The sequence below is a fragment of the Nannospalax galili genome, unplaced genomic scaffold (genome assembly GCF_000622305.1).
Source record: "Nannospalax galili isolate Female #2095 unplaced genomic scaffold, S.galili_v1.0 scaffold25, whole genome shotgun sequence".
Lineage (NCBI taxonomy): Eukaryota > Metazoa > Chordata > Mammalia > Rodentia > Spalacidae > Nannospalax > Nannospalax galili.
This window is the reverse complement of record NW_008355642.1, coordinates 6,244,563-6,267,577: the sequence shown is the minus strand read 5'-3', so window position 1 is coordinate 6,267,577 and position 23,015 is coordinate 6,244,563. Positions and strand designations below refer to the sequence as shown.

Below are 23,015 nucleotides of genomic sequence, written 5' to 3'. Positions count from 1 at the left end.
GTGTGTGTGTGTGTGTGTGTGTGTGTGTGTGTTTGCTTTATTTTACCAATTATTCCCTAAACCGGTAAAGGGATAGCATACACACACTTAAAATTACTAAAATTCTAAAGTAACCTCCATTTTAATTCCTATAAAATATAAGTTGCTTATTTGTTATTTCTTTCCATAGAATGCAGGGCTACACTATTTGTGTGAATTACACTAATTTGTACTTCAGGATCCTTAAATCAGGCTAAAATGAGGAGAAATCTTAGGTTCCAAAACACTTTGTATACAGTTGTCATATTAATGACTTGTCTCCTTAATATGGCAGCATGTGTACACAATTAATCAGTGATGTGGCTGCACAGACCATGAAACAGGTTTCAACTCTGCACCTGTTGAAACGTAGAACAGTGTGTTAATGTCTCATTTTGGAACAGTCAATAAAACTTGATATTTCAAAACTCTCATATGTAAGTGGATAGAATTTGACTGGTGTTGTTTAATTTTACTTGACAACTTGAATCTGATAAAGAATAGTTTGTGTACTTGATAAGCAAACTAATTATGTCAGAAAAGATTGCAAAAATAGTTGTTTTCTAATCTCAATATTCATTTATATAAAAAGAATTGTTATATGATGATACTAAATTAAATGTCCATCTACATTTAATAATAATTGATTTAGTAATTGCAAATGAACCTTGCCTGAATAATAATAATTCTTTAGGCTTGTGCTCATTGAATCAATTGAACTCTTGCTAATTATCTAGAAGATTTAGCATATGAAATAGGTAAAGGCAGCATGAGAGGAATGGCTCAAAAGGGGAAATTGGTGCATAGCTCACAGAATACAAAGAGAGGCTGATGAGATTGCTCAGCAATAACAGCAGTGGCTGCTCTTGCAGAGGACCTGAGTTTGGTTCCCAGCACCCACATAGCAGCTAAAAACCATCTGTGACTCCAGTTCCAAGGGATCCAATGCCCTCTTTTGACCTTCTTGGATGTTATATGACACAGGTACACTTATACACATGCAGGCAAACACATGTACACATAAAATAAAAATAATAAATATTTTTTTTAAAAAAACTAAAAGAAGAAATTAGATGGAGAAGGTTAGGTATAAGTCGGGAATGATGAATATTTCGCAGAAATTAAGACTTATGACTACTCTCAAGGAGCTTTCCTAACCAGTTAGAGCTAATGGCATTTGCATTATTGAAAAAGGCTTGCATTTATCCCTGAAATATTCCTAGCACTATCAGCATAGGACATACATACTGTCATTATTTTTTAATATACATGTGAAAAGCTATTTTAAAATAGAAATCAAAGTCAGTGAATAATTGTTACCAATCCTGTGAGCCTAAGGTTCTTACACTGCATTCATATTGTTATTTTGTGTTCCTTAAAGAAAATATGAAAGAAATAGAATTCTTGACACTAGAAAGATATGTCTTTTGAAATAATCTGAAATTTAAGTAGAATTTAGAGACATGTCTGAGTGCTTTACATTACCAGTTGCAAATAATACACACATTTTCCTCATAATTCTTAAATGGAAGACCTAAGGGTGATTGACTAATTTGATTTATTAAACAATTTCTTAACCTCTGACCGCTTAATTTGGGAACAATAATTGTACCTCTTTATCTTGGATCTTTCAGTAATGTGGACCAACTTTGGAGTTACAACAGCTTACTAAATGTGAAAGTTAGGTTGCCATTATGTGGTAATCAAACTTTAAATCAGATTCTTAATCTATATTCCATGAATAAACTTAAGGAAGCCAATAGTTCCTCTGAAAATATACGCAAATATGTGTCTATATTCAGTTTTCTGTGGGCAGTTTATAATTTTCCTCAGATTCTGGAAGGGATGCATAACTGAAAACTATTAGAAGCTACTGGTATAAATCATTTTTAAGCATTTGGAAATTATTCTTTTCAGTTATATATTACGATTATTCAATTGTTCCTATCACTTGCATTCTAAAAACAATTTAATATTTATGTTCTTTTTTTGTTTCAAAGGACAACGAAGATGATTCATCAGACAATGATGAAGTGTTTCATTCAATTCAGGCTGAAGTCCAAATAGAGCCATACATTCCAAACCCTACAGGAAATGAGGTAAATTTCTCAATATAGTTGTTATGACATTAATAAGTACCTAGAAAAGTGGTTCTTAAACTTTTTGGTCTCTGGATCCCTTTATAATCTTAAATATTGAGAATGCTGGAAAGTTTTTTTCATTACATGAATTATGTCATTCAGCATTTAACTTACTGAAAACTAAAACCAAAAAGTACACATACATTTGGGCATAATAAATGAATTTAAATAAAAAATACCTATCTTGCACAGAACATCATTTTAGAGATAATGTCAGCATTTCACATTTTTTTCAGATCACTTTAATCTATTTTCCTTAACAGAAAACAGCTGAATAGTCATATCTACTTCAGCATTCAATATGTGGCCATATGTTGTGTTTTGTTGGAATATATGTGTAAGAATTGTCTTCTTGAATACAGGTAGCTGGAGAGGGAAAAGTTGTATAGAATTTTCAGATAATTGGGGATATTGTTGAGTTTTTTAGATAATTGCCCATATTCTTTGATAACATGCATAAACTAGACAAATAGAATTTAGAATAATACTAATGAAACTTTTTTTTTTTTTTTGGTGTTTTTGAGACAGGGTCTCCCTGTAGCCCCAGCTGGCCTGGAACTCACAGAGAACTCCCTGCCTCTGCCTCCCAAGTGCTGGGATTAAAGGCTTGTGCCACCACACCCAGCATAGTAATGAAATTTTGCATAATTAATATTATTAAAATCAATTTCCTTATCATTTGCTATGGATAGATGTTTTGCTTATACATGGTTTTTAATTTCAGGTATTCATCAGTTGGAGAATATTAGCTCACCGTGTGTACAGATGTTCCCAAATGCTTATGCTTGATTATACAATATCAAAACAGCCTTTATTAACATCACTACCAATTTCACCATAAATGTAACAGAGCATTCATAGACTGGCAAGTACACTGTGGCAGATATAAATTTAAAATTTCTAATTTTTCATTAAGAGCTCATGTTTTATCATTGCTAACAAATACTACCACTTTGATTTTTCTTAAATTTAGAAACTTGGGTCATTTAAAATATACACCAAATGCACAAAGTTCAATAGTTCATTTTAGTCATTCATTAAATAAAATTATTGGACATTAAAATGTGCATAATTCACTATACACCATAACCACATTTAACTTCTTGCTTGATTGTCCCTGTTCTGGTCCACTAATTGTGACTTAGTTTGAGCCAGTTAATCTGTGATTTATTTTCTTACATAGGAATAACTAAATCATTAAATGTCAGGTTGACTTCTCTTTTGATGACTTCATTAGTAGTATGCTATTCAGTAAACAAGTTGGTGTGGCTAAGATGGTGGATTTACTTCTTATGCAAAAAAGGTAGCATTATCATATTCAGCATCCCCTGCAGTCAATATTCAAAATTCTTTTTGGTCACTAGGAGATTAGTTAGCATGTGAATAACACTAACTCTTCTGTTGTGATGGTGGGTCTGGAGTCTCCTGGTTGTACATTATCTGCATAAGGTGCTTCAGAGAAATCTACTATGAAGTATTTGAAGGTTTTTGAATCGATACTAATACTCCTCTTAAGTGAATAACTAAGAGTAGTGCTTTATAAATCCTAAGCATTTACAGAAGGAACATAAAAGTGGATTTAATGAGAATAGTCAATAATGTCTTCATCTATACCTTAATATAGGACTTTAATTGTATTCTCAGATAGTAATTATTACCTTATGCTTGCCCCTAAGCTGGAACTGTAATGAATAATATTTGATTTGGAATGCATTATGTGTCTTAACATAAGCTTTTCTTACTAATTATTTTCTTCTTCCCAGTTTTCAGACCAAAGAGTAACAACTCGTATTAAGCCTTGGCTTTCTTATGTTTGATCATGATCTGCTTTTAGTGATACTGGCATTAGATTTCACAATGTTAATAAGCTTCTCGAGCCTAGTGTGCTTGATGGCAATGCATAATTGTAGTCCCAGCTATGGTAGAGGCTGAGGCAGGAGGATCACTTCAGCCCAGCAGTTTTAGGACAGTCTGGGTAACGTAGTGAGACTTTATAGAAAATAAATAAATAAAATAAAGTAATGGAATAAATTTTTAAAATTATTTTTATGTGTAGAAATATTATACCTGCATGTATGTAAGTGTACCCATGTTGTGCAGTGCCCACAGAGGACAGAGTGTCAGATTCCCCTGGAACTGGAGTTACAGATGGTTGTTAGCCACCATGTGAGCACTGGGAACCAAACTCAGGTCATCTGCAAGAGCAGGCAGTGCTCTTAACCCCTGAGCCATCTCTCCAGCCCTGAATAAAAAAAAACTTAAAACTTCTTGAGATCACTTCTTAAACCAAAAACCAATTATCTAAATCAAAAATAGAAAAGTTATTCAGGTAGATGCACATCTTGCATACTACAAAACATCTGGTTATATTTAAAATCACTCATTAGCTGAGTATTCAAGATTGACAGTGTTTTTCTCAAAAATATATCTGTTGGAGTGTAAGGACAGCTTTGATAGATCACTTCATGAAGAAAGAAAAATAATGTATTGAAAGTTAAGTGTATGACTCGATACACCTTAACATAAATGACAGAATACATGAAATCTAGTGGAGGGGGCAAAGGGAAGTTGCCTATGGGGAAGGGGGGTACAAAAATAATTAAGATGTTATACATGAAATATACAAAAATTCAATAAAAATATAAAAAATAAGATAGTTTTATAAATAGAAAAGGAAATTTTAATGAATTCTATGTGTGAGTGGCAGCCTTTGAAAATCTTGAGTTAGTATAGAAAGATGAGAAGTTGAACTTAAGTTCTTAAATTTTGGTTGAAAAGTACACAGAATTTTAGATGTTCTTTTGCCTGGTACATTTTTAGAAAAATCATTATCCTTCCCTGAGAAACTGATTATTTTAAAATAAAATGAAAATTTCGATTATAGGATTTCCAGACTATATTCTTATGCTATAGTTTAAAGAAACCAACAGAAATTATGGTTAAACAGTTCCAAAGTTAATAAGTAACTATGAAAATAAGATCTGTTTATAAGAATAGTATTTTAGCATAGATGTTTAGGAAAATATTTATGAGTAGAGGCATTTTCCAATGTAGTAATAACTCAAAAGAATTTATTGTCAAGAATTATACCAATACGTTGATTTTATTGCACCTCTAAGGCCCAAGAAAGATCTATGCCTTCCAATCAGGATCGTACACATCGTGTGAAATTTTCTTCAAGGTATGTGTATTTAGTTTTTGTTTTCAAATTACTCATATTTGTCACATGGAAAATTAAAATGTTTCTTTGACATTAATTTCTGTATGCAGTCAAAACTAAATTATCAGTCACATCAGGACCACTTGGCACAACAGGCTGACTTTTTTTTTTCTATTTTTTTTTATTTTAATTAAAAGAAGCATTTCATTACAACAGCATTAACCTATTCAATAACATTTTTTCTGAGCTAGGGTACATCTCTTTCAAAATTGGCTGTACATTTCTAGGTTTACAGATGAATTATTACGCTTATATAATCTTTTACTCATTATAAACTCTATAAGACATAAAATTAAATGAGGTTCCAACGTTTAAAAAAGATCTCCACTGCGTTGTCAAAACACACAGTTTCATACAGAAAAATTCATTTCAGGGCTCTTGACATTGAGACGTTTTCACATGCATTTCTAATCTCTATATACATGACTATCACTGGTCACAGTCACCCACCTTCTGAGCTCCTTGGCATCTGAGCATGAATACAAACTCGTCAGGTAGACAGAACAGGCTGACATTTTAAAAAATTTGACTATAGTGATCCATTAACACAATCATACATATTTGGTCATGTTCCTGTCCATGTCATTTAGATCAATAATTAGTAACAACTTTGAAAATATAATAAGTAATAACAATTAATTATTTGAGATCATTTAATTAGTTGTAAGGCTAAATAAATTTCCAGTGAGTTTTCTTGTAGGTACCACATGCTCAAATACAAATTATTTGTAACTATAGAAGTTACTGTCATAGACTAGAAAAGCCTGAAAATGTCCTCTGTGGTCAAAATTAAATATAAGACTCAATATTATATAAATAAGACATCATATATAATATTGTACCTCTTCATTTTCTTTTTAATCTTTATAGTACTATTGATTTGATTTCAGTAATTTTTAAAGATCATATTCCATATGGTAGGTGTTATATACTATGCAGTGAATTGGAAAGCTGTATTTTAAAGTAGATTTTCTTTGAAAATTGGATCCCTCCAGAAAAATTCACATTGGAGAAAAATTAACCTATATTAATTTAGACTGTGCCTCAGGTAAATATCTAATGACCACTCACTGCATTAAAGATACTAGATAGGGCTGCTCAGATAACATTGGATAAAGACACTTGGTACCAAGCCTGATGATCTGAGTTCAGTTACTTGGACCCACATGGTAGAAGGAAAAGGCTTACCTTCCTCAAGTTGTCCACTGACTTCCACATATGTGAATGTTTGCTCCTATACACATACACACACATAAAATATAATAAAAGATAAATTCAAATAAAGTACTAAAGTTACTAGAAAGTATGGTCAGATGGAAAGAATTCCTAGATATATATATATATATCCCTACATCATTTTAATTGAATTTTGTGGTTTTCATGCAATGCACCTTAATCATATTTAGCCCACTTCCTTATCTGCACCCCCATATCCTATCCACAAGACACCATGCATTGTGTCATCTATATTAAGGGCTACTGAGTCAAGTTTGTGTCCCCAGATGTCCCTTGGTATGAATTCATCCATGGAGCCTGTTCAGCCTGTCAAGCATTACTCACTTAAAGATCAACCTTTCCCTCACCCACCAATCATCAGTTGCCAATATTTCCTACCAAAGTTGTGGCCTCCTGCCCATTTCCTGTTTTATGCTGGTTAAACCGTAGAGCTTTGTCTTCCTATTAAACTCGTGTGGAGAAAGTTTTAAATATTATAAATCAATATTGAAAAATCTTGTTATCTCTACACTCAACAGATGATACTTCTGACTTCAAAGAGAAGAAATCAGCTTAGTTTTCAATAATTGCTTCTAGTACAGTGGAGCATAATGTTAATAGAATTCAGTATACAAAAATAAGCGTAATGTTAAATTGAGATTGTTCACTTCACAAGGGACTTTTCATTTACACATAACAAATTCATCACCTTTAAATTTATAAAATTAATTTAAATGAAAGTTGATGGTTTTCTTAAAATGCCAAGCAATACTAACATCTTTTCCAGTTATAAGCCTAAATCAACAAAGAAAATCCCATAAAGAATACCTAAAACAAAAATAAAATTTATCAACAGTCTCCTTTGAATTTGAATACTATAAGTGAATTTGAATACTACTTAAAGTACTGTACCTATCTATCCAGACTATACCTATTGAAATTTTGAGTGAGATATTAAAAACATGAATTATAAGCATTTAAAATAGGATAATAGTGAAATATTTTGTATAATAATAACTAATATTGTCATGTGAAAACCCTCACATACATTATAAGATTATGTATGGTTTTTTGCTGTTATCCAGGTAATAATAAGAACATTACCTTAAGAGTTTATAGAAAGTTTTTATGCGAAGGAAATATATACTACATTGAAAAGTGGTTTTTTAAATTCCTATCTTTTTGAAACTGTTTCTGTTATAGACAAAATAGCAGGGTTTGGGAGGGCAGAAATTAGAAGAAAATAAGTACTTTTTCATTGTGATGCACAGTAACTTTAAGAAAAGCTTTCTACGTTGAGTTGTACATACCATTTATGCGTGTTAGGACATGGCACGTGCTTTTCTGTCTTTTTATCAGTGTTTCTCAGCGGTCCTTTTCGGAGCAAGCTCAGAAGCCCATTGACATCACACAGAGGCGTTCACAAAATCCTCAGAATTGCCAAGCAGCATCAGGTGATTAAAATCTCAAATTTTCAACAGTCAGAACACAGGCCTAATATTTACCAGTTTATAATACAGAAGTCAAGAATAATTTCAAGAAGGAATGAATGAAAAAATGTTAGTGAGGCTAAATAATATTAGGACTAGAAGGCAACTGGACTTGGTATTTAAGTGATTAGTGATTACCTCTGAGAAATGGAAAACGATTACTCTTTAGTTCCCTTACTGCATAAGAAATACATGAAGGAAACTTTAGAGAATATTCCTCAATTAGGCAAAATATATTAGGCAACCTTTAGAATGTTAAGGAGAATTGTTGTGAAAATGAGTTTTACTTATCAGTTTATTTCACCTCCAAAAATATCATATACATAATATCTCATAAATATTTCCTAAATGTTACAGACTGATGATTTTATTCAGAGTACATAAAAGGTTAATTGACCAAATCATATTAAGGTATCTTCACAGATTTTGGAATTTCAATAAAATATTTTATTATGTATGATGTACATTTGAGTTTAAATTTTTTTAATTTATTAATTTTTCATGTGTATTAGTGTTTTGCCTCAGTGTATGTAAAGTGTACTGTGGTCTAGTGGTTAGGATTCAGCACTTTCAAATGCTCTGTCACATAAGACAAAAAAGAATATTTCATTTACTGTATAAAGTTATTTCACAAAAGTTATTTCCTATCAATTATAGTTTCCAGCTTTACAAATTTGTTAACTTCTATGATTTTTGTTCACTCCTTTTTATTTAAATACTTGAGACTATATCACTGTATAAAAACTGGGAAGGTTTAAAGTTGTAGTCAAATCCAGAGTCAAGACTAATCTTTCATCTTCTAAATATATTTTGGGCCTCTCTTTTTCTCCTTCTTAGCATGTATGTGCACTGGAACTCACCACCCTTTCAATTCTTGATACATTCTTTGATCTCTGATGAATTTACATGGTTCTGAATCTTACTTTGTACTTTCTTACACAGAAATATTTATCAAGTGTACAGTAAATATTGAAGACTAGGATGTTTTATAGGTCCACAGAATGCACAAAACTTAAGCATGTTACTACCTTTGAAATCAGAACTTACGATCCTGGCCCCATAATTATCAATAAGTTGATATTTCCTTAATGGAATTACAAAGGTTGCAAGAAAAAGCAAGTGATTAAATTGGTACACTACAAAAATGAAAGCAGTCACTGAAATCGCAATTGTTATTAATGTATTTTCGCTGTTCCATAGAATCATCTTCTGAGGAGGAGAGTCCTGTAGTTAGGAGGAAGTCCCAGTCATCACCGCCTTATTCAACTATTGATCAGGAGTTACTGATTGATATCCATGTAGGTTTATATTATAACATATTTACATCTATTTTTAGTTTCAGTTTGTTTTGACCTATACTTTCTCACTTTAAAAATGCTCAGTTTAAAGGGTATAACTTTTCATATTAATCTTTTTAAAATACATCACATTCTTAAAGCAAGCATCCAGAATACAAAATTTATACGTTAAAATTGAAATCAGATGATGTGTATTAATCAGGTACCGTTTTATTTTTATGCTTTTGTGTCATGATGTATTCATGAGCGATACAGGGAATATATGCCCAGTAGTAGAATGCTTGCTTAGCATGCTCAAGGTCCTTGGTTCAATCACAGTACTACACAAAGCAAAAATAGAGTATAGCAGAAAGAAGATTTGGTAAACAGGTACTTCTAGAAGCTAAGCTCAGGCTAAGAGGTTGAAGTTGCATGTTCAACTTTAAGTGTTCCTTGAATAACAAAACAAGTAAAACTCTGAGTGAAAAATAAAGCATCTTCTGATTACACAAGTAAAATTTGCCTGAAGCTTTTACAGTGTGCTTGCAGATAATTTAATTCTATTTTAATAATTTCTCCTACTCTATGATACACTTTCCCTGGTTCAGATGTTCCTATATGACACACAGCATAGCAGTTGCATTTGTACTCGTTTGCTTTTGAGAGTTGTTTGAGATAATTTAAGATAACCTATAGTATATACAGACAAAAATGGGAAAATAACCTATTTCAAAAGTCATGCCTTGATCTCAATGTCAGGATAAAACAAAAGAAAAACTGTGTGTAGACCATACTCTCCAGCATCAGAAGCAAATGTCTACTCCCCAGCAGGCAAATAAGGTTAATTTAAAAAAAGTGAGTAGACTTTGCTATGTGAGCCTCAAAGTCCACTAATAATCACTACTGCCTGGGTTTTGGCATCTCATCCTCACTGAAATATTTGTTCTGCTTGGTGAGTGGACACCTTGTTTTAATCAAGAATATATTTGAACATATTTTTAATTGTTATAATCTTGAAAAATTCCAATCTAGAAGAAAACAAGAGGTTAATAGATACTACATTAACCTTTCTTGTGCACACAGGTTCCAGATGGATTTAAAGTAGGAAAAATATCACCCCCTGTATACTTGACAAATGAATGGGTAGGCTATAATGCACTCTCTGAAATCTTCTGGGATGATTGGTTAATTCCTGCACCTGTCATTCAGCAACCTGAAGAGGATGGTGATTATGTTGAGCTCTATGATGCTGGTGCTGATACTGATGGTGATGAGAATGGTTCTAATCATGCTCATGAAGATACCTATGGCCATGTCAATGGCAATGATGGCTTGAATAACCAGATTGATCAAGCAAATGATGTCTGTGAAGACGATGTTGATAACTACAAAGATGAGTCTGTTCATGACATAAATGATAATCATGATGGACCAAGGTGGGTTTGTGTGTATTATTATACTATGGATGTTTATGAATTCAGGATTATTTGCATATTTGGTTTATTTTTAAATATAATAGAAGCTTAATGAATTATACTTTCATATTAGTAAATTTTCAATATGTAATTTAAGTTTTTCATGCAGAATACTTAATTTGGAATTATATAGTATCTATATTCAGTTATTTATTAGCTTCTTTACAACTGAAATTTTCTGTGTGTTAAAATTAGTACCATGAAATCTTCCTTCCCTTTAAAGATCACAATGAGAAATAGAGTAAAATATGAAATATTTTATAAGTATTTATGAATATAGCTGTGCATTTCTCAAATAGTTGTGACTTTGACACATCTACTAAACTTAAGATGATCTGTAATTATTGCTTGACACACAAACATGAGTACCTGAAGTTTGATCCCTAGCACTCACCTAAAAAAGCCAGGCATGGATCTATCCCTTGGAGTCTGGTCAATCTACCAGACATTATACCAGTAAGGAAAATTGACTCTTCCTCCCCCAACATCCATCAACTACCAGTAGGTCCTCAGCTGGGGCTAGATCTTCCTGCCCACCTCCCTGAGACTTGTTGGGCCTCTGTCTGGCTTGGGTTTGCACAGGTCTTGTCCACGCTATCACAAGCACCTTGGGGAGAGGTAAGAGGCAGTATATGATCAAAATACATTATATAAAATACTCAAATCAATACTGTTCATAGACTCACCCTAAGGAAAGAGATGATCTTTACTTGGTTAATTTAAATTAGTTGAGAAGTTAGCAAGAGATCTTTTGGGGCTTTTTCAAGTAAATATATCTACATAGAATTCAAGTACCACATAACTTTGCATCTATAATCACCCTGGGGACATAGGTTCGATGTTATCTCTTATGCAAAAAGGTTGCTGAGCATTTTTAAAGCTTTAGCACTATTAAAATCCTCACAAAATGATAATATTGGTTCTTAAATTATGAAGCCTATATTGCCTGAACTTCCTGGTAAGCGAATTTGACCAAAGGAATTCTACAATAAAGCAGACAATAGACATGTAAATCAGTGCAAGCAGATGTTAACATTACCATAATCAAGAATATTGAAAGAAAAATATTATAATATTATGTGAGTTTGATCAGTAATGTGCTTGTGAAATTTATTTGTATAGTCTATTATTTGAAAAGGTGCATTTTCTGTTGCTAATCAGCCATATGTACATAAAAACAAAGGGAAGTTCATTTCCTATAGTCATCCAAATGAAGACAAAGTATTGACAGTGGCTATGATTTTTGTTCAGTATTTAATATTGGCAGATCATTGGGGTATTTTTGTCTATATAATACCAAAGCCTTCACATAAAACCAAAAGCATTCCTGAATATATATGGTTCATACCTTTAACACAAATTATAATTCTGTTTCATTTGCTGACTTCGACCTGTGTTTTTACTGGATCACATTCTTTTGTTAACTTGTCTGTTATCAGGGTAAGCTATGGCACACAGGGAATCTTCATGCAAGTTGGTAGTGATGGAAGTGATGAAAAATGGAAAGCTGTCAGAGGCTATGGAAGCAGCGGAGCCAAAAGTAACCAGAGAAATACTGCCAGTGGAGGCAGTGCAGCCTTGGGAAATCTGGGAGCTGGAGCTAATATAGGCAATGTAAAAGTTCACAGAGATACAGATGTCAGTGGAAGCAATGAAGAGAATGGATTCCTTGGACTCAGAGGGGAAGAAGCTTGCTCACAGAAAGATGGTCCAGAGCTGCAGAAATATGAATTCCGGGACTTTGACCATGAACAGGAGGTAATTAACCATTTGGAAACATAGAAATCAGCACATGATATGTAACATTCTGAGCTATTCCAAATTGATTATAACCTTCTTGTCCAAAGCCTGAAACATTTTCAATGAAGGGTACATGGGTAGATGTTGTATGTAATTGTGATGGTTCCTGTTTACTTTTAAGGACAAAAGTCCCTTATTTTTGTCGTTTTTACATCAGCTTTCTTTGTTAGGGTAGTGTCTCAAAACACTCAGTTTTATTTTCTGGGAATATTGTTTTCAATTGCAAAACACACATAACAGATTTTTCTATCTTAAGTGTACAAATCAGTGTCATTTAGTCCATCCCACAATATTGTGAAACTATAAGCATTATCTAGTTCTCAAACTTTGGAACTTTAACATATAAAGTGATGGGTTTCATCATGGCATTTTTACAGTACTTCAATTTGCTGATCCTCCTCTTCCTCCTGTCCTTTTGCCCATCGCCCTGTCCCCTCCAGTTGCACCCTCTCTCCCTCCAATAGCCTCCATTCTGCCCTCATGTCACATGTATTCTGTTATCCCTTTATTCCTTCTACCCTTTCTTAAAATATTCCCCTCTCGTGATTCCTTCTACTTCCATGATCTATACATACAAAATATTTTTAAATGTTTCTACGATCTTCATATCATAAATAACATACAGTATGTATCTCTCTGAGTTGATTATATCATGGAATATAATAATTTCCACATCCATCATAAAAATTTCATGAATTTGTTTTTTCTTTGTAGTCTAATAAAATGGAATCCTCCCCATGCACATACCACATCTTTGTTATCAGCTTTATCAATTGATGGACATGTAGGCTGGTACTTTTTTACATTTCCAACTAATTAACTCCTGGTTTTTCACCTGACCTTTGATAACCTGTATTCTAATGTTGTCTGATTATCCATATGAAAGTAAAATCATACACTCTCTGTTCCCTCAATTATAGTTTGTTTTAGTTACCATGGTATTCTCAGGGTTCATCATGTGGTATCAGACTTTATTTTTTAAGTTTCAATAATGCATTATATATATTTCAGTAATGCATATATTCAATAAGGCAATAATATATATATAAAATATGCCACATTTTGTTTGGGTTATTTCCACCTTTTGGCTATCATTAATAAGTTTCTGGTCTATAGGTATCTCTTTGAGTCCATGCTTTCAATTTTTTGAGGAGTATAAAATGGAATAAAATAAATATTACTACACCACATGTAGTATATATTTAACATTTTAGGAGCAGTTAATACATATTTGTTTTCTTTTTCTATGCTAGTGATTGAACCCAGGGTCTTGCATATATTAGGCAAGTGAATTATGACATTCAACCTGAAAATATACTATTTTAACTGATGTAATATACTATATCTACACAAAAATATTTTAGTTCACAAAACATTTATTGACATTATGACTAGATTTAAAATAATTAATTTGGAGATACATGTTTGTATCTCCAAATACCCTGTGGTGTGGGTTCATTCAGTTGACCTTATTCAACCTACTAAGAGTCTCACCCTTAAACGAAACTGAATCTCCCTTTCCAAGCAGCAGGGGGGTGTGGATACAGGAGGGGATCTAAATAAGATCGAGTTATATGAAATTCACAAAAATCAAAATGAGTAAAAACGAGGTGAAAATAGAATGAAATATTAAATACTAAACTAACAATAATGATAAATAATGATAATTAAGGGACTAGACAGATGATTTAATGTGTAAGAGCACTTGCTGTTTTTCCGGAGGACCTGAGTTCAGTTCCCAGCACCCGCACCAAGCAGTTCACAACCACTTGCCACGCTAGCTCCTGGGGATCCAATGTCATCTTCTGGTCTCCATGGGCACTGAGCTGACATGCATATACAGACAGGCACACACACACACACACACACACACACACACACAATTAAAAAGGAAATTAAGATATTTAAAAAATAATTAAGTGGTTTCATGGATTCTAAATGAATAGGAGTCATAAGTTTCCTAGATCATATAGTATTTGAATTATTCTTAACAGATAGGCAATCTAAACAGCTGAAAATGTAGTTAGGAATCTTTCTACTTTTCTAGCCTCTTGCTCTGTCACACAAACTGGCTTTGAAGATGCCATTCTTGTTTCATAAATTAGTGTTTTGTGCTATCTGAAGGCCCTATCTATAAGGCTGTTTCCTTACTTCTTCAATACATGTTGATTCACTGATCCTTTTTGACCCAAACTCAACCATCTTTACATGTTTATGACCCCTCTCTCTGAGCTTGCAAACACTTTGTACATAGTCATCCTTTAGTACAATGACATTTTTGTTAATTATTTGTTAAGTATTTTCTGTCCCACAAGAATATGAAAAGAAAATAAATATAAATCTAACCTCTTCTTGAATTTTTCTATTAATTTGCTCACATATTCTACTTATATATTAGTTACTTTTCTGTTGTTACAATAAAACAAAATGACCAAGGCAACTTATAGAAAGAAGAATTATTCAGGTTTTATGGTTCCATGGGGATCAGAGTCCCTTGTGCAGAGAGATATGGTGGCAAAGGCAGGTGAAGCAGAAAGATAAGCACTCACATCTTCAAGCACTGACGGGAAGCAGAGACAGAGCAAGCTAGAAGTGGGACAAGGCTATGAACTCTCAAAGCAGGACGCCACTGAGGTGTTTCCTCCAACAAGGACTCATCTCCCAGCGATTCCATGAAATTCCCCAAAACAGCACTACCAACAGACAAAGTTTTCAAACAGTTGAGTCCACACATCATGTATAATTTATTATGTTAACTTGTCATTGAAACAGGATATCTTAATATAAATTGCACAGCATTGCTGGGTATCTCTAGTTATCTTAATGTATTAAGGGATGATTTGGAAATACTCAGAATAAATGAATGTCCCTTTCATTTAAACTTAGAAAGTATTTGCTGTTCTGCCATGCATTTGTAGCTGAAAATGTTATAAAAACCAATCTTAGACAAGCTGGTCCCACTTTCTCAGAGCCACAAATGACTCTTCAGGAACAAAAAAGCTCCTCCACAGACTTTTGATAAGTTTTCCACATATAGAATATATAAATGTTACATTTTGTACCTTTTCCTCTTGAGTGTCTACCCTGTTAGTTAATGGAAGCAGACTAAATTTTCAGTGAAATATTTACACTCTAAAATTTGTATAAGTTGGTTTTCTATCTTTTCTTTGATTATTTGAAAATTCTCCCTATAGTTTTTTTTCCTACTGTCCATTTTCTTGTTTTGTTTTTGCTATTTTAATTATTTTATTTTTAGTTTTTAATTGTTTTTATTTTGGAGACAGGGTCTGGCTATGTAGGCCAGGCTGACCTCAAACTGATGATAACAAACTTCCAAGTGCTGGGATTATAGGCATGTGCATCAGGGCCAAACTCTGAAGATCTCTTAAGCTAATGAAAACATGCCCATATACTGTGCTTTTTAAAAAATTCAGCTGGTTATTTGGCACATACGCTTTAGAATCAGGAAGTTTCAATCTCTAGTTTTCCTATTTACTAGACCTCTGATCTTGAAAACTTTTCACTTTTTCAAATTTCGGGTTCCTTATGACAAAATAGAAGGAACTGATTTTATTTTATTATTTTGTTGTAAGTATTCATGGAGGTATGGAAATAAGGTTACTAGCATAGCACCAGACATATTTCCACAAATATTAGGTCCCAATTTATACATTTGGCAACTTCATTTTCCTTATATTGCTTCTCCGATACTGTCTCAGTAGTAGCTTGCTCCTCTCAATTCATTGTGTTTTTTTAGTAAATGTGGAGTTTTAAATAGTTGTATAAGTTTTGCATTCCTATCTTCAAATTACCTGTAGACAAATTTCTCCTGCTGTTAACCAAATAGACTGAAGATCAGTTTCTCTTCTCTCTCTAGGAGTCAGATGCTGGAACTGAGATCTCGAACTCCGTATCCTTGGACATTGCACCCCTAGCACATGATGGTGAGAATGACAATGACATATCAGAATCATCAACCCGATTGGGTTTTCCTATCAGTCTCTCCTCTTCCAGAGGTTCTGGGACAGCTTCTGATGCTGACATTGCCAGTGGCATCCGTGAGTGTTTCTGCTGTGGTTTTTCAGTGATGATGACTTCTTGTTCATATAGTAATTCATAATGTGCAACGAGTAAAAAAATTTGAGTATTGGAGCTAGAGAGATGGCTCAGCGATTAAGAACACTTGTTCTTGCAGAAGACCTGGGTTCAAATCCCAGAACCCACACAGCAGCTAACAACTATCTGTAACTCTAGTTCCAGGGGATCCAACAGCCTCTCTGTCCTCCGTGGGCATTGCATGACACGGGTGCACTTACATGCAGGCAATACATGCATACACATAAAATAAAAATAATAAATAAAATATTTTTTAAAAATTTGAATATTCATTTGACATTACTTGAGATTGGTATATACTTTAAAAAATTTACTTCTTGGGACAGAAAGATGACTCAGCAGGTAAAGGTGTTTGCTGCCAACCCTGAAAACCTAAGTTCAATCCCTTAAACCCACGAGGTGGAAAAAAGAACCAACGCCCAGTATGTTGTCCTTGTACTTCCACAAACGTATCATAGCATACATGCATAAGTGAGTGTGCACAGATACATATACATATATAGGTAAATATATGTAATAATTCAGAAATGATTCCTCACTGAGTTCTTTTTAATTTGATTTGGTTTCGGGGGGCTCTCATGTAGTTCAGGCTGGCCTTGAGCTGGTTGTATTACTGTGATTGGTATTAAATTCATCCTCCTGCCTGTTTCCGAAGTGTTGGCATTACAGGCATTTGCTACCACATCCAACTTTCACTGAATTGTTGTGATGACTAGATTTGGAATTCAGTCCTTCATTTTAGTACACTAATCAAAGCAACAAATTACATTCATTTTGGCAATGCGTTTTAGCTACTATGATTTGTATTTTCTGATAGATTAAGAATTTACTAAAAATGACACCTCCAATAAAAAACAAAAGTGAAAGAAAACAAAATTTGCAAATCTCTCTCAGTTGTAGAAATGCAGGGCACATTTCATGCATAGATTAGTGATTTGTCTTATTTTCCTTTCTTCTCAGTACATGCTGGATTTGTTGAAGTGCCTGAGAAACCACCTAAGCAACCATCTGAAGTCAATGTTAACCCAATCTATATCTCTCCTACATGTAAAAAACCACTAATCCACATGTATGAAAAAGAATTCACTTCTGAAGTCTGCTGTGGTTCTTTGTGGGGTGAGTTTTGTTTCTTGGAACTTAGTAGGTTTTTTAAGTCTATTTTTGTGTAGAAAACTTGTGATAATTGTTATAGGTATAAAACATGTTTATCATTACCAGTTACTTGAAAATTCATTTATAGTAATTTGCTCAGGATTGATTTGTCTTGTTGAATTAATGCCTTCCTTTTTTATTTTAAAATATTTTATTTTTTGTTATTTTTTATGTGTATGCATGTATTGCCTGCACGTAGGTAAGTGCACCCATGTTGTGCAATGCCCGCAGAGGACAAAAAAGGAGTTGGATCCCCTGGAACTGGAGTTATGGATAGTTGTTAGCTGCCATGTGGGTGCTGGGATTTGAACCCGGGTCTTCTGCAAGAACAACCAGTGTTCTTAACTGCTGAGCCATCTCTCCAGCCCCATGCCCTCCTTTTTTAATTTGAATTTACTATAGTGAAGTATAAAATTGGACATCATTATGATTATTTAAATTTTGAACTTAATAATTTCTAATTTACCATATACATATTGTAAGATATAATTCCATAGGCTCTTGTTTCTTTTAAGTCTACAATATTTATAAAGTTCTTTCTTTTTTTAAAAAAAAATGTGTTTTTATTGATTTTTTGTGTATTTCATGCAGAATATCTCAAACAACCTTAATCATCTTTGTACCCCTCTCCCCTCCAGCATCCTACCATAGTCTGCCCCCCACTGGAACCCATATACTCTGTCATCCCTGTTAAGGCCCACTGATCAAGTCAGTGTCCCCGGACATTCTCCAGTGCAAGTCCAAGGTCTTAGATTTGATAGACTTTCAGATCCCTTTGTTTCAGAAGAATTACAACCGTATCAGGTGGGCTGAGATAATAAGCTGCCTCAAAATACTTTGCATGGCCTGTTGATGCAAAGTAACCTAATGCAGGGTAAACATCCAAAGTGCCAACTTCTGACTTGTGAACTGATACAAGTTTTATTTAATGTTTGCATGAACTGAGGGTAGGTTTTGAAATTAAAAGTAGAAACACATAGCAAATGGAACTATATGGACTGAATGCCTTAGAAGAAAATACTGAGATGGTCACAATCAGTGGTTTTCTAACTGTATCAATCAAAAACACATGAATATTTCAGTCCAACATCAACCCAGAATTTATTTAAAGTCTAGAAAATGAAATGAACTAAACTTTTTCCTAGACTAAATTTGTTTAAAGGTAATTTTCAAACGAGGTGTTGAGCTTGGCAAGACTTTGGGCAATTTTTTGAGATTTTTTATTGAATTTTTGTGTATTTCATATATAAAATCATCTTTATAATCCCTTCCCCTTTGGCATCCTCCCATGTCCTCCCCACTGGAGTTCATATATTCTGTCATTTGTATTAATGTGCTAAAATATACATAACGTTCTTTTTATCACATGACACACTAGATATCAAACAGTAGAATATTTCTAATGTATGTTATAGGATATTTACAAATCTCAGTGAAATGTACTATATTAGTAGGGAGTAAATAGTTAAACTATCATGTATCATTAGCCTGAAATGATAAAAGCCATCTTTATATAGATTAGCAAACTTCAATAGCATAAATAACATATGCATAAAATTATAGAAAATTCCATATCTCTAATTTTATATATATAACTACACAATTCAAAGATAAGAGGGTGAAGAAATGTGGAATATACAGAAATTAACAGTGGAGTGTTATTCAGCTATGAAGAAGAATGAAATAATGTTGTCTGTAGGAAAAGAGAACCTAACTGCATATTTAAATAAGCCAGAGTCAGAAAGATAAATATCACATTTTATCTCATGTACAGAGCCTAGGGTTTTTTAAGGTCCTGAAAGTAGAATGGAGACTTTTAGGGACATGAAAGAGTTCCAGAGGGAGGAAATGGGGAAAATATGGTAATGGAGGTAACTATGATGAAAGTTCATTTTTTAAAATAAATGAAAATGTCATAGTGAAACATACATGTGAATAAAAATAATCAGGTAATATTTTACTTTTCTTTTTATATCATAACAGGAGTCAATTTGTTGCTGGGCACCCGATCTAATCTGTATCTGATGGACAGAAGTGGAAAGGCAGATGTTATTAAACTTATAAAGCGAAGACCATTCCGGCAGATTCAAGTCGTGGAGGAACTCAATTTGCTGATTACCATCTCCGGTTTGTTTAATAACTAAAATTAACTGAGCAATTAAGCAGAATAATTACACTACAAACTAGGTTAAAGACCTTCTTAGGTGAAAGCTTTCATAGGAAAATGTTTTAAATATAACTTTTAATTGGGACACCAGAGCTTTCTCTTGTGCTTTCATATCCATTTACGATTTAAACCAATTCAGTTTAATCTTATTGCATTAATCTAGGTTGGAGATTTTAAAAAACCACTGTTTTTATCCTTGAAAATTATTTTCAGAGTAGCCTCCAAATTTTATGAGCTGTAATCTCACCCACTCATACACAAAAGACCACACCACTATCTGCCATCTACTTTTCGATATGTTAGAAGCAACAAAGAACAAAGTGGGTGAATAATTGGGTGGGTGAGGACTTATCCCTTTCACAGATTCATCACAAGACCTTAGAGATAGGATTAGTTACAAGAATGGATTCCCTAAAGCCACTCATCTTTTACCAGACACTAGTTGATTTTCATAAATGTCATTATTCAAACCCTGTAACTTTAACTATGATAAAACAAATAAATTTGTTACAGTAACTATGATTACTAAACAGGACTTGGTATCAGAAAAGCAAAAGAGGATTGACAAATCAATTGCAAAGTTGAAAATAAAGTTTAGCCACTGAATAAAATCATATTTAACCACAGCTATTTATATAAGATTTTATATTACATAACATATATATGTAGAATATATTAGTGTGAAAATTGCCATGTTGTACACTGATTACATATGATTAATGTTGCTTCAAGTTCTGATTGGAGGCAAAATCTATTGTAGGTAAACTCAGACTTAATATTTTAGACATGTTTTATGACCAATCTGATTATTTCAGGTACACAGAAGCAATGCTTAGTCTTCAAAGTATCTGTGTATCTTAGAGACTAAACATCTGGATTGCAGATTTCTATATCTATTTTTTTTCTAATCCAGATGTGCCCTTATTAATGCTTGAGCTTCACCCAAATGTGATTTTATTGTTTTTTCAGTGCTGGGGTTTCAAATCTAGACCTTGCACATGCTAAGCAAGTATTCCCCAGCCAACAAATTACTTTTTTTAAATCAAACATTACCAAAAAATTATCCTAAGATGAGAATCCTTAGAGGCTACTCTGAAAAGAGTTTTCAAGGATGGAAAAGGAAGTTACTGGATAATTTAACTTACCATTTAAGTATAAAATGACATGGGGCTGGAGAGGTGGCTCAAAGGTAAGAGAATGTACTACTCTGGCAGAGGAGTAGAGTTTAGTCCTCACTCCCCTGTCAAGTGGCTCACAACTGCCTGAAAGTTGAGCTCTAGGGGCTCCAGTGCCTCTGGCCTCCATAGGCTTCCACACTTACCTGCACAATCTCATACAGAGACATACAAATATATACATAGTTAAAAATAAAAAAAAATCACTTGTAAAAGAGAATAAAATAACCATACATATGATTTTATGAGCCCTAGCAATTCTTGAAAAATGTTCTATAAGAACATAGTATCCAGTAACAGTAAATCACATTACATACCACTCTTATTATTAAAATTAGAAATACTGTAATTGTATTAAAAATTACTAAGATAAATGAATTTGAAGTCACTACAGGGTCTCTAGTTCTTGACTAAATAAATTCATAAGAATCTGAATGGGTTTTTTACTAGTAAATTAGCAATAAAGACATGATCTTACTCATGGGTAGAATTTTTTGAAAAAATTATTTCAAAGAGGTCTAGTATAGGGTCAGAAGCTGGATTGAATGGGAGAGGGGGAAGAGAGGAGAAGTAGAGCAACATGTGCAGTCTGTATAAAATTTAAATAAGGAGAATACATTTTGGCATTCTATATCATAGTAGATGCACATAAATAACATTAATGCAACATGTATCTTGAAGTACAAGAGAGGAGTTTCAACGTACTCACCATAAAGAAATGTTTTTAGTATTTTTTATTTATTATTCTTATTTTATGTGAATCCGTGTATTGCCTGTGTGTAGGTAAGTGCACCCATGTCATGCAATGCCCATGGAGGACAGAAGAGGCTGTCAGATCCCCTGCAACTGGAGTTAGGACAGTTGTTAGCTGCCATGTGGGTGCTGGGATTCGAACCTGGGTCTTCTGCAAGAACAAGCAGTGTTCTTAACTGCTGAGCCATCTCTCCAGCCCCTAAAGAAATGTTTTTAATTAAGATAATAAATATGCTAATTTCCCTTTGGTGGTCTCTACTTAAATGTCTACATGAATAAAAATATTACATTGTACACCATAAATATGTGTAAATAATGAAGAATTTAAATACAAGAATAAAATTAAAAAGATAATTAAACTGAATAAACAAATACTAAAAGTATTCAGTTAGAGGGCTTGAGAGATGGCTCATTGGTTAAGAGCACCAGCTGCTTTGTAGAGGACCAGGGTTGGACTCCCAGCACCCACCTGGCAGCTAACAACCATCTGTAAGTCCAGGTCCAAGGGATCTGGTACCCTCTAATGGCTTCTGAGGGCACTGCACACATGTGGTGCACTTACATATAGAAAATACGCATGAAATAAGTATAAATAAATAAATAAAAATTTAAAGTATTCATTTAGTTTATAAGCATGCTAGCTTGACAAAAAACAAAGAGATCCATTCTACTGAACCTAAAGACTAATCAGACAGTAGTCACACACCTTTTCAATCCAAAGGTACTACCAGGAACAAACTCTATGCCTAGGAACTCCAAAAAGTGGTAACTTAGTAAAGTCTGAATGGAGGCATAGTAATTGGGGGAATGAAGTCTGAATGAAGGAATAGTAGTTGAGAATAAAGTCTGAATATAGGAATAATAATCTGCTTAGTGGCAGCCCTAACCTATCCCAATGAAGTATTTTAGATTCACTTCAGACAAGCACACAGGTAGCTAGTAGACACTGTGACTGTCTCTTGCAGTTGAGAGACTAATACAGACTTCACAAACACAATTCCAAACTCTAAGCATAA

The 23,015-nt window shown here is 33.5% G+C and overlaps 1 protein-coding gene across 2 annotated transcripts in view; it reads left to right on the top strand.

Moving 5' to 3' along the window:
• The window catches only part of Nrk (Nik related kinase), a 125,952-nt gene that overhangs the window by 83,329 nt on the left and 19,608 nt on the right, over positions 1 to 23,015 (top strand). The window contains exons 15-23 of one of the 2 annotated variants that reach the window (XM_008852988.3): positions 2,019 to 2,117; positions 5,279 to 5,340; positions 7,954 to 8,048; positions 9,285 to 9,382; positions 10,445 to 10,797; positions 12,276 to 12,594; positions 16,514 to 16,694; positions 17,713 to 17,868; positions 19,888 to 20,031. In XM_008852988.3, the coding sequence (XP_008851210.1) occupies positions 2,019 to 2,117; positions 5,279 to 5,340; positions 7,954 to 8,048; positions 9,285 to 9,382; positions 10,445 to 10,797; positions 12,276 to 12,594; positions 16,514 to 16,694; positions 17,713 to 17,868; positions 19,888 to 20,031 (1,507 nt within the window). The remainder of the gene's footprint in view (positions 1 to 2,018; positions 2,118 to 5,278; positions 5,341 to 7,953; positions 8,049 to 9,284; positions 9,383 to 10,444; positions 10,798 to 12,275; positions 12,595 to 16,513; positions 16,695 to 17,712; positions 17,869 to 19,887; positions 20,032 to 23,015) is intronic. The other variant, XM_029556058.1, reaches the window with a different exon arrangement.